General features: G+C 40.4%; 1 protein-coding gene across 1 annotated transcript; it reads left to right on the top strand.

The window, feature by feature from the left end:
* Positions 1-2,536: 2,536 nt before the first annotated feature.
* Positions 2,537-9,015, top strand: LOC146036454 (olfactory receptor 2AP1-like). The gene is made up of 2 exons (XM_083160451.1): positions 2,537-3,447; positions 8,817-9,015. The coding sequence occupies exons 1-2, from the start codon at positions 2,537-2,539 to the stop codon at positions 9,013-9,015; spliced, it is 1,110 nt and encodes a 369-aa protein (XP_083016577.1).
* Positions 9,016-13,172: the final 4,157 nt, after the last annotated feature.

Raw genomic sequence — 13,172 nt, 5'->3', positions numbered from 1 at the left:
TGACCCAGGCAAAGTCTGAAGGAGGGGAGTCAATGGAGGTCTGTTACCTGGCAGCTGCTGTGTGTTGGGCTGCAGTGTGACCGGGAGGTGTTTAAGGTGCTATTCTCTTTTGTATTTTATTCTAAGGGTGCACAGCTATGCCACCCATGATTAGGCCCATTAAAGGGGATGCCGTCAAAATCCCGACAGGGTCGAAATCCCGAATGGTTCATAATACCAAAATCCTGCCAAGGACAAAATCCCGACATTTAAAATCCCGCCAAGGACAAAATCCTGACATTTAAAATCCCGACAGGGTCAAAATACCGACATATAGAATGTACAGGTGAAATAGTCAACATGACTTTCCGTCATGTTCCGTTTTTGACCCGACATGTGCCGACAGGCGGTATTTCATGCCCTATCATGCGTGGTGGGAGAATAAAATAGTCTGCCGAGCGCAGCGAGGCACTGTGCCTGAAGCATTGCGAGCAAAGCGAGGGGCTGCGGTTCACTTCCAACTGTGTCCATGTCGACTGTGTCGACATCCGGGTAAAAAAACAGTGAAAAAACCCATGTCGACCTCGCGACCTGTCGACGGAACGTCAGTCAACATGACTTTCCGTCTACAGGTCGCGAGATCGACATGGGTTTTTTTACTGTTGTTTCACCTGTACATTCTATATGTTGGTATTTTGACCCTGTCGGGATTTTAAATGTCGGGATTTTGTCCTTGTCGGGGTTTTAAATGTCGGGATTTTGTCCTAGTCGCGATTTTATCCTTGTCGGTATTATGACCCATTCGGGATTTCAACCCTGTCGGGATTTTGACCGTCGGGATTTAATACCGAATCCCATTACAGTGCCGGATGCAACATCCTATTTAATAGAATTATATACACTGTGCCTCTTCAACTTCACTTATAAATACTTGACAGCTACATTGAATTTAATATCCTTATCTCCTAAAGGATTTTATGCCAATATGATTGATTAAAGTAAAATGATGGGAAAAGACATCTGCTTTTTTTATTTCTTGCCCACTTTTTCAAATACTGTTATGCTTCTTCAAAATCAAAAAATTTAAGATTGCAGTCACTTTAGCTGCTGAGACCTCACCGATGATGACCCAGAATTTGAATCAATCAAACCATAAAGCACTATCCTGCAAAGTAACATAGAAAAAAATAGTAGAATTTGACAGGATATAAGAATCACTTGGCCCATCTAGCCAGAAATTGATGTCTACAGTTGCGCTGCCTCGGCTTGTAGAGATTCTTTTAGAACCTTGTGAACCCCAAGCTTCGATGGGGGGATGTGTAAAAGAAGACAAAGGGAAAATGGTCAGTCAGATGTCAATGGATATTCATTCACACCAGGGGTACTCCGTAACTGACCTTTTCGCCTTGCCCTATTTTCACATAAAGGTATCTTTGTTGCCCGTCAGGTCACCCGCTCATAGGTAGAAAGTGCTCACCTTGTGTCTATGCCCTATGTGCATATAAGGGTTTCTTTTGGTCACGATCTCCGCCAAGAGACAAGGACCGGGAAGAGAACCAAGATGGATACCACACTGATGAAAAAAGTGGTCAGGGACTTCAGGGTTCTTCTGGTGACTATCCTCCTTCTCACCTCAACTTGGCCCATCTAGTCTGACCACGTACACACACACCCCTAGGGATAATTTGTATTGGGTGACAATCAGCCGACCAGTCTATTTCTTTGGAGTGTCTGAGAAACCCCTCACAGGGAAAATATTGAAACTCCACACAATTAGGGTCAGTGTGGGAATCAAAACCATGACCTCAGTGCTGTGAGGCAGTAATGTTAACCATTACACCATCCGTACCACCCATAAAGAAGGGCTTTAAACCTGTCAGCCATTCTTTTTCTGCTCTACAAGATAATCTGTCTCCTGATATACAGTAGAAACATGCTACTTGCCAGAGATCACATTGTTTTTCTTTTCTTTAGAATTATTTAAAATTATGATTTGTGTAAAATGTATTTTGCGGATATACAGTATATATTTTTGCACCAATAAATAAAAATTTCAGAGAATATTTCCATTATAAAATAGCCAATAGGAATGTTTCACATGTTAAATAGTCTTTGATTTTTCAATTTGATTAAATAATAAAACTGTGATTAATATTACTCAAAGTGACAGAAAATATGGCAAATTGTAACGCGCAACGGAATATGCTGCGCTATATAAGAAACAGTTAATAATAAAAAAAATTCCATCATCGTAGATATAAATAATAATTATTATTATTATTATTATAATTTTATTTATAAGGCGCCACAAGTGTTTCGCAGCGCCGTACAAAGGAACAATACAGGGAAACAAAGTGCTGTTTCCCTGTATTAGTTCTCTTCCCGGTCCTTCCCTGTATTGTTCCTTTGTACGCAGCGCCGTACAAAGGAACAATACAGGGAAACAAAACTTGGCATAACATTGGCATAACATTGAATAAATAATTATACTGTAACTGTGACAGAGACACACATTTTTTTCTTTTTTTCTTCTCTAGCATTCTGGAGAGATAAGCAAATGGAACAAGTCAACAAAACCAAGATTACATATTTTATTATTAAAGGTATTTCAGATGCCCCAGAGTTGCAGGTTCCAATCTTTCTTCTTGTTCTACTGATTTATCTCACCTCTCTTGCATTTAACATGACCATTCTACTACTGGTCTGCCTGGATCCCCGTCTCCACACGCCCATGTACTTTTTCCTGAATAATTTGTCTATCCTGGATATCTGTTGTTCCACAATAAGTCTCTATAAAGTTCTTATTTCATTTATATCAGGAGATAAAAGAGTTTCAGTTTATAGCTGTTTTGCGCAATTTTTTTTATTTTTATCATTCACTTGTGATGAGCTATTAATTCTGACAGCTATGAGTTATGATCGCTATGTAGCCATCTGCAACCCTTTGCGTTACCATGCAGTTATGAACTATAAGTTGTGCTCTCTTATGAGCTGTCTCTGTTGGGTTTTGGGATCTATGGATATCCTGCCATGTCTTGTGGAAGTATTATCTTTTACATGCTACACGTCAATGGAAATCAATCATTACTATTGTGACCTTGAAGCTATAATTAAACTTTCTTGCAATGACACCACAGCTTTGGAACTTTACATAATTATTGAAGGGGTTTTCCTTGCAACCTTTACCCCATTATTGCTGACTTTTATTTCATATATATTTATTATTAGCACCATACTGAGGATCCAATCAGACACAGGAAGACGTAAGGCCTTCTACACGTGTTCATCACACCTCACAGTTGTTACCCTTCTTTATGCCACTCTGTCTTATCAATATTTTCATCTAACCGCCCTTATCTCTTTGGGCTCCAATAAGCTTTCCTCCTTGTTTAACACAGCTGTTGTCCCATTACTGAACCCAGTTATCTACAGATTGAAAAATAAAGATGTCATTTCAGCATTCAAATGGTATTTACATTGTTTTAAAATAAAATGATAAAATAATACACATTTTTGAATATAAACAAATGTTGTCTGATTGGTATATATGAAGTAAGAGGTGTCATTGTACAACCACCTGGCAAATACAACTTTTAAAGGCCACCTGTGGCTTCCAGAGTGCCCTCTCATTCTCTTGGATAGAGATGTTTCAGTCCTCCAGCCAGCAGCCTACTTCACAGCATACCTGACAGAAGAAGCACCAGGCAGCCCCAAAAATGTCGCTGGATAAGGAATCTAAATCAGCATTTCCTCCCTCCAAGAAAGTTGCATCAGATGTTTTTTATAAGTCTCCCACCTCTAAGGTATGCTGCCCACCAGATGCCACTTTCACATATGGAAGTTGAACCAATCAAAGCCACTATGGCCCTTTAATATCCCAAGCTGAACACAGCAGTTGCAGCACAGGTTCACAGGCACTGAGAATAAACTGGAAGCATCAATGCATTAAGAAGCTTCACTTAAATATTCCATTAAGAGGCTCCACACTGAAAATAATCAGCACTTGAATGAATTTGATGACCTAGATAATAGGTCAATTCACAATAATATCCACCTAGTCCAGCGGTCCCCAACTTGGGATACTTATACCCCTAGGGATAAACTGCAGATCAGTTGGGGGTACATGAAAGTAATATTGGTAATGGCGGAAGAAGAATAAGTCTCCCAATAGTGGAGTAAGTCTCCAATTGCTGTAAAGACGAACCATTTCACGTCACTTCTAGTTCCATCTGCAGCGTCTCCTCATGCTTTTGCCCAACCAGCAATCCCCTGAGAGCTACAAATTCTGCCCTCAGACATCAGCGGTTATCTGCACTGACATGGGGGGAGGGAGCAGCGGCATTAATCCTACAGGCGCTAGCAGGAACCCTGAAGACAGTACACAGCCAGTGGCCAGACACAGTGGGACTCGATTCCTGGCTGCACACTACTACTCCACTTTTCCTTAATAAAAGGTCATGCATACGGGAGAGAAAAAAACCTCTCATGAATTTTTGATCAGATTCTTGTTTCATATTCATGTCATCTATGGTGGTCACACACAAAAAATAAAAGGGTGGGGCAGGGTTGAGGGTAAATATATTCGCTATTAATAATATACTTGTAAATATGTTTGTATGCACATATCTCTATAAATACAAATTCATTTTATCCGTTTTTTTTACACTTATGTTCAGCCTCATTTAACTGGGGGGATGCTAGGAGCACATTTTTAGCTCATTGCATAGCTACAGCTTTATGTTATTCCTGTTTGCTCATTTTTCCCAGAAGCCTACTGTCAACACAATTGTGTGGTATTCTACAACTATATTCTGCACTCGCTAATGCCCTATCTTCCTCTAAGATTTATTATTTATTTACAGTTTCTTATATAGCGCAGCAAATTCTGATGCAATTCTGAAAACAACATTAATTAAACAAACTGGGTATAAACAAACAGACATAGAGGTAGGAGGGCCTGCTCGCAAGCTTACAGTCTATAGGGATACTAGGAGGGATAAATAAGGATAGAATTCCATAGCATGGCATTCCCACCAGATTACAACACAGTCCTGATGGGATGCAATTAGATATGAATGCTACTGGAGGTTATGTGGGGTTCTGGAATATGATAGGCTTGCCTGAAGAGGTGAGTTTTCAGGGAACGATTGAAAGTTTGGAGGCTAGAGGAGAGTCTTAATGTGCATAGAAGGGCATTCCATAAAATGCGTGTTTGCTCCTAGGTTTCTTGGTTTGAACCTAGGTTTCGTTGTACTCTTGAACTTCTGTCCTCATTTGAGACATGGTGGATATTATAAAAAAAAACTGGAATGTTGGGTGTATAATCTCCCTAGCAAAGAGGTCCAAAATCCTTGTTTTGTTAAGATAATAAAAGGTAGGCACAGCCTTTTTGCAGAGGCACCACCTGGTCCCATCAGAGGTCATTAAACATCAACAGCTTGGATGGGCTTTTATAGCTTTTGTCTTTTATACTTACAGTACAAAGCTAAGGAGCAACGATTTTAGTGAAAGGTTCCCTAGAGTTTGAGATGAATCAAGTGCTGTTTGATCATTTGAGGCACTTTGTGATACAGTAGTTAAGATATCCTTATTTTGGTGCCTTCTTGTCTTTTATAATGTATATGCCAATATATATATATTCCAAAGCATTTAAAATAAATGTGTTGTTATTCTTAGTAATCACCCAGACACCACAATTATTCTATGTGCAATTTCAATCTGGTCTTATCCTCATAACTAGTCAAATTTAATACAGATCCCAGATCCATAAACTGAATGAGAGACAGGAACAATATATAAAATGGTGGAGCGCTCAGATAGAACAATATGACCAATTGGGTATTACAAATTATTTATTACTGATAAAAGACTGTGATGTTTCACATAAAAAAAGTAATTGCATATAATAAACACATTAATATGGCTGATACTCAGCCCAATATAATAAACACAAATAATCAATAATGGTGTACAGCCTGGCAGTAGCGCACGCAGGGGGGGTTTCTGAGTATCCAGAAACCCCCCCAGGAGTCTAAGGGCCCTAGGCTGAAAGCTGAGGGTCCCCTCTTTCCATGGGTACAGGAAGTGAAACAACAGTTTTTAACAGTTATAGATGCATTTTTTCTTATACTTCGAATGGACCAATTGGGTAACTGTATGAAATGTCAAATGTTTCACTTCCTGTATGGGGTTATATAAACCCTGATTATCCCAATGCTACCATACCTTTGATAAAGTTACCTGTGGGTAACGAAACGCGTCAGTCAAGGTGCTACAGCTCTGATTTATTTGGGACTCCAGACAGAGATTACCTCACTTGGACCAATTCTCCCTTGTTCCCCCTCCCAAGTGATCCCCCTTGGGACATTTACAACTGGACACCACAAAGGGACACCACCACCTGAGAATCACCGGAACTTTCAAATCAAGGAATGAGACCAGTGTTCCTACCAAAAATCAGGATCAGGCTCTACTCTTCTCCGGTCAGCTTTATGGACACCCGCCATTCCAGTTCTCCCCACAACAACTGGGAGCATACCCCCCTTTTTCCCTCTGGGAGTCAACTTCTGGAACAAGTGAGAAAAATTGTCTAATGCTATACTGATATTCCCATTTTTACGCAATATATCAGGCTGTACACCATTATTGATTATTCGTGTTTATTATATTGGGCTGAGTATCAACCATATTAATGTGTTTATTATATGCAATTGCTTTTTTATGTGAAACATCACAGTCTTTTATCAGTAATAAATAATTTGTAATACCCAATTGGTCATATTGTTCTATCTGAGCGCTCCACCATTTTATATATTGTTCGTTTCTTTCTTCTTTTGGGGGCTGATCTCCCCACGGTGGTAGCAGCTTGCCAAATCACTCACCTCAAAGCGCCTGTTGTATTATTCCACCTAGGTGGCATAATAGATACTGGATGAGAGACTGGGGTGGATCCAGAAGAAAATGACAGAAGTGGCAGCATGGTACGGGGGGGGGGGGCAGCATAGCTAGGTAAAAAGGGGTGGTCTTCCAGGAAATGCAGGCCACAAATGCTAGTTGTTAAAAATTTTAATGAGAGAGGGAGGGGAGACAAAAAGAGTGTCAACAGCTGACCTTTCACCTAGTGACAAACACTTGTGCAGAGAACACAGCCTAAATGGCAGGAACAAATCTTGGGACCAACAAGTGATGGAGACCAAGATCAGCATGCCTGACATTGAGGTAATCTAGGAAGGCAGGCCAGGCAATCTCCTCTGCTTTTCACGCTGAGGACGGACACTGGATCATGATGTTTTAGCACTGGCAACAAGCACTGTCACAGAGGAGGAGGTAAAAAAGTCATTAAGAGGGAGAGGCTTCCTTTACTCCAGCTGGACCAGCTCCAACCTGTTTCATTACACCGCACCGTAGTGTCCGTCACATTTGCAACACACATTATAACCCCTTATACATGTTACACCACAGTGGAGCCACTTATACACGTTACACCATATTACATCGCATTTTACACATTATACCAGGTTGAGAAGCATATACTCATTAAACCACAGTAGAGCCGCTTATACATGTTAAACCACAGTACAGGTGCAGACACATACTACACCATAATACAGCCCCAACAAAACCCACCACTCAAGTGGTTAATAACTGGTTTTAAGAAGCAAGTACTTTTACTGATAATTTATTGGACATTGCTGTTTATCCCCTGCTCCTACAGTGTATTGCTGCAGTCCAAGGCCTCTGACATACCCCCATCCTTTTTTAACATATTCTATTCTTAGATAATAATAATAATTTAATTTCTGGCTATTACTTAATAATAAGCTTCATAGATCTTCAAATAACTCCCCATACATCAAGATAGGCAAAATGGGGAGTGTCAGAGTTAGGCTAGGAGGGGATGGTTAGGGTTAGGCTGAGGGAGTGGATTTGTTAAGAGTAACTTAATTCAGGGGTGTCCCCTCTCCCCACTTCTATTTAATATCGATTTGTACCCAATGCTCCATTTTTTTGCATAACTGCATAACTGGGAGATTTTGAAAAGTGTTAAAACGCAAAAGCACGAATTTAAAATCTGTGCTTTCACAAATGATCTAATACCTTATATAGCAGATCCCATGGCCTCAATTAAAGATCTGTTAAAAAATTGGAGGAATTTGGTAGGGCATCAGGGTTTACTATAAATTTAGATAAGTCAGCGGAACTTTATTTAAAAATAGGAGTTAAAAAACAATCGCGGGCCAATGAGGTTTCATTGAAATGGGCAGAAAGTAATATTACTTATTTAGGGGTGAATATTACCAAGGCCCTCAACCTGCTATACAAGTTAAACATAAGCCCTGTAATTAGAAAATGTGCAAGAGAGCTGGAAGGTTGGGCGAAATTACCAGTATCTCTGATGGGGTGAATAAATGTAATTAAAATGATAACATTCACTAGACTCCTGTACCCTCTTCAGATGCTACCTTTCCTCCTGTCAACTATGGACATCAGGGAGATTGTTAAAATATTTACAATGTTAATCTGGGAAGGAAAAAAAGCCAGGATAAGTCTTCAAAAACTACAACAGCCTAAAGCAAAAGGAGGAATTAATCTCCCAAATATGGAGAGATATAGTCTGGCTTCCCACTTTCGCTATATAAAGGACTGGATGTGGGAGAGAGGAGAGTACACCAACATCCATTTGGAGTGTGCGACCCTTATGAAGGTGGGGTTGGTGGCAGGTTGACAGAGAAGGTTCTCTGTATTCATTTGAACTCTATCTGTAAGATGTTACCCATGCCAATTTATATAGAATTATTTTTGAAAGTTTATCATAGAGCATATTTATCTCCAAACAGTAGAAATAAGATTGGGTTATCAAATGACAGAAATTGCCTGAAGTGTGGAATTAATGGAGTAGACCTGGTCCATTGCCTTTGGAGTTACCCTGAGGTCTTCCGCTTCTCGAAGAATGTAGAATGGTTTACTAAAAGCTATATACAGAGGGACTTTCAAATAACTGCAGAATGGACAGTTATCAATATAATGAAAAAGTGATGATGGTAATATCAGCAGATGTGGATACAGCCACTGCCCCTGGCTATGAAACTATTTTTGGAGAAATGATCTATATAATAAGTTGAAGAGTGTGTGTGTGTGTGTGTGGGTCTGTTGCATTGCGGGCACACCGTGGCACTCAGAGTCACCAAACTCGGCCACAAGGTACCTCTGGACCTGGTGGTGTGAACCTCGAAGTCGTTTTTGGGAAATTAAAAATTCACTAAGGTTCAATTTGCCTTAATTGATGATCTGTGGGAAAAAAAAATGACGATCGGGGAAACCGAAGACAAACGAACAACACCACACCTGATTTCATTGCTGCCATTGAGTATAGCGGTGCAATATATTGCTCAGTGTCCAGTTTTCATCAGCGACCAGAGATGGTTGCTGATGAACAGAAGACTGCCAGGGGAGCCTCAGAGGGAAACAGCTGATCGCAGGAGCAAGCGACCACACGTGAGCATGCACCTGGCTGAACACGGGAGCGTGCACCCTGCGATTTACCGCTGCAGCATGAACAAATCACTGGCAATATGGTGCACCATGTGTACAAAGCTTGTGAATGCAAACACATTCTAACATTATGGTGGAGGCTTTCAACAATTGGGAATAATTGGGGAAATACATAGACCACACATCACACACACATACACATTGCACACACACACATTGCACACACAATACACCATACACACACACAGCACACTACACACACATATATACATAGCACGCCTCACATACTTACACATTGGACAGATACACACAACATGCACACAAACACATTCTTAACACACCACAAGCAGTACAACACACACCCATATACACTACAACACACCCAAAAATAGTACAACACATAGAAACACACCGAACACACACTTATACCCCTTTTACACCAAAAATCCCGGTTCTGACCCAGCATTTTGAACATGGATCAATACAAGGTCAGATCTGAGATTTGCACCGTTTACACTGTGGTGCCTACCTGCAGTGTAGACTGAGGCGGCGCTTTAAGATGACATCATCTTCAAGCGCTGGGATCGTGATCACCCCTGCAGGGACCATCGATCATCGTTCTGGGGGCAAGCCCAGCACCAAGGTAAGCTGCTGGGCTACTCCCAGCCCCTGTGCACCCGCCCCTCCGCGAGGTGACTGGATGCTGCACACAGGCATCCATTCACCTCCTGCCTGCCTCTGCTGCTGTCTGCAGAGTACAGAATACAGCAGCGGAGGCTGTGTGCAAACCCCGCCCAACCTCCATACTGACCACAGGATGCTGCGGTCCGGAGGTTGGGCTTCCCCCATTGATGTAAACAGGAGCCGGGTCAGATAAATGTGACAGGTAGCAGGTGGGAGGAATGTGACATGTAGTGTGACATAGAGGTGCATGTCCCTGTGTCACCCCACCATCTCTGTCCCTGCATCATCCCGCCATCTCTGTGCCTGTATCACCCCACCATCTCTGTCCATTTGTCACCCCACCATGTTGAATAATGTAAATTTTGCCTCAATCCAGGTGGCATAATGTAAATTTTTGCTCAATCTGTTGCATAAAGTGAATTTTGGCTCTTTCAGTGTGACATAATGTGAATTTTGGATCATTCCGGAAAGCATGATGTGAATTTGGGCTTATACCAGGTGGCATGATGTGTATTTGGGCTCAATCCAGGTGGCAAGATGTAAATTTTGCCTCATTCCATGTTGCATAATGTGAATTTTGGCTCAATTTATGTAGCATAATTTGAATTTTGGCTCTTTCAGTTTGGCATAACATGAATTTTGGCTTAATCCGGGTGGTATAATGTGAATTTTGGCTCATTCCAGGTGAATTTTGTTTGATCATTCTGTGTCGCATAAGGGGAATATTGGCTCTTTATAATGTTTAAGGGGCAAGTGTAAGGGGAATCTACTACTGTTTTGCATAATGTGTATAAGGGGCTTATGGCATGGTACACTACACTCAAGGACATGCTCCCTTTTGAGTGGCGGCACCCTCTTTTTCTGGAGTGTGCACATAACTTCAGCCTTCCATTTCCCATACTTCCACTTCAAAATTTCCACTTCGACCACTGCACACACATATATATACACATATATATACATAGCGCACCTCACACACTTACACAGTGGACAGATACACACAACACACCACACCACACACAGTACACACACCCACATACACTACAACACACACAAAAACAGTACAACACCCAAAAAAATGCATCATAGGTGCTAAATCTCAGGAGTGGATGTGGAATTCATCAACACACACAAGCTATCAAGTCAGGAGTGGTGCGTTTCAATCAACAACACCACCACTCCTGATTTCATTGCTGGCATTGAGTATCAATGCAAAAACATTCTATCATCATGGTGGAGGTTTTAACAAATTACAATCTTTACAGCAATTTTGGAAATAAAAAAAACCCCCAAGGTTTTCCCGGGCAACGCCGGGTCGGTCAGCTCGTATAACATATTTCTGATGGACTGGGTGGAGGCTTTTGCACAAAAAGCGAAAAGTCAAGAGAAGTTTCTTGAGAGCTGGGGAGATTTTCTACAAACTCTTTCACCCCAAGTCCAAGAAAAGATTAAGATCTGTTTTTCTCTAGTTGAATGGAAGGAAAGCAGCGGGGATAGGGATGATTATAAAACAGGAATAGTGTAAGCATTGACAAAGGTCAGATAATTGCGGAGATCGAGAATGGGAAAATGCAATCATACTGTAGAAGGGACTAGAAGCTATCTCGCCATGTCCTGTTTATATGTTTAAACAGGACATGTTCAAACAGTATTCCTGTTTATGAATCCAGGCCTTCTAGGGAATATTGTTAGGAGTAGGACCTACAATAGATAAGTGTGTTTTGGCAATAGTTGTCTCTGTGCTAATCTAAATGTGAATTTGTTTCCTAAATGTTTTGTCTTTTTATAATGTGTTTACGTATAATAAAAATATAAATTGAAAAAAAAGAGTAACTTAAATACACATCTAGGCAAGAGATTGCTTCTAATTACTTAAAGCATCTTGATTATTAGTAATAAAATGTTAGGTCCATCTCGTTAGTCCAGGGTATTAAGTAGCACCTGAAATATAACTTGTATATGATTTATTGGTAGGTGCTGATTGGAATGGTTACTGGTGATCTGTTATTAGGGTTATTTGGCTTTAATGTTTTGGATGGTGATATTGTTATTTCAATATAATTCCACTAGATTAGGTTTTTGCATACAGATGTGTCCTCATACATCATTGCTCATAGCGTGCTTTTTAAGCTCCTTCATCGCGACTATGTAGTTATTCTACAGTACTATTTCTAGCAACCCCGGTGCCTACAGTACTATTTCTACTAACCCCGGTGCCTATTACTAGAGTCATCTTTACAGCAGTGTTGGCCTGGAACAAAGCAATGCACTGGGGACCCTAAACACCCACTCACGGAAACTAATAACGCAAATTATACTATGTGGTGACAGTATATTTGAATAGTTATAATCTGGGGAGTTTTGGTCATGTTTGTTATTGTTATATGGGAACAAGTTGGTTGATCCTTTCCTGCTGCACCTCTCAGTTAATCCCCTGCAAGTAAGGAACAGACATTAATGCAAAAACACAAAAAACAGAGGATGTTATAATGATAAAACACTAATATATATGAGCAATAAAGTCCTATGATAAGACCAGTGGGCCATCTTTACTGTCCTTTCCAGTAGGATTCCCCAACGTGTAAAATTGTAAAGGATGATATATCGGGATGTTCTTAAAATAGCCACACACCAAAGGTCACCCAAGAAAAAGGCTCAATGGCCGATCAGTAAATAATTGGCAATTTTTTTAAATTTTTAATAAAAAAAAAATGGAATTCATAAAAACTCTCTACAGCATAAAGAAGGTGACAAAGTATCCGCAGTCACTATACATCTGAGGTGATGGTACAGATGGGAACAGAGTTGGCATTATGTCCATGCTTAGTGTATGGACATGGCACCTGAAACATACATATTTCATCCTTGAAAGGACTTCTTCAGGGGTAAGATATCAAAAATTCCGATTCAATGTAATTAAAGTACTGGAATTCATTCATAGCAATAATCACAAATAGGAATATTTGTTGGTTGCATGGTCTCAAGATAAATAGAAAAATCAACACACAAAAATGTTA

This window comes from Crinia signifera, chromosome 9 (genome assembly GCF_055691185.1).
Source record: "Crinia signifera chromosome 9, ASM5569118v1, whole genome shotgun sequence".
NCBI lineage: Eukaryota > Metazoa > Chordata > Amphibia > Anura > Myobatrachidae > Crinia > Crinia signifera.
Note: the sequence above shows the minus strand (reverse complement) of the source record. Positions and strands in the feature narration are given on the sequence as shown.

Bases quoted from the DNA above. Each gene is read 5' to 3' on its own strand.
- LOC146036454 (XM_083160451.1), top strand. From the start codon at position 2,537: ATGGAACAAGTCAACAAAACCAAGATTACATATTTTATTATTAAAGGT. The intron at 3,448-8,816 runs GTATTTACATTG...ATCTCCAAACAG, and splicing joins GTCATTTCAGCATTCAAATG to TAGAAATAAGATTGGGTTAT.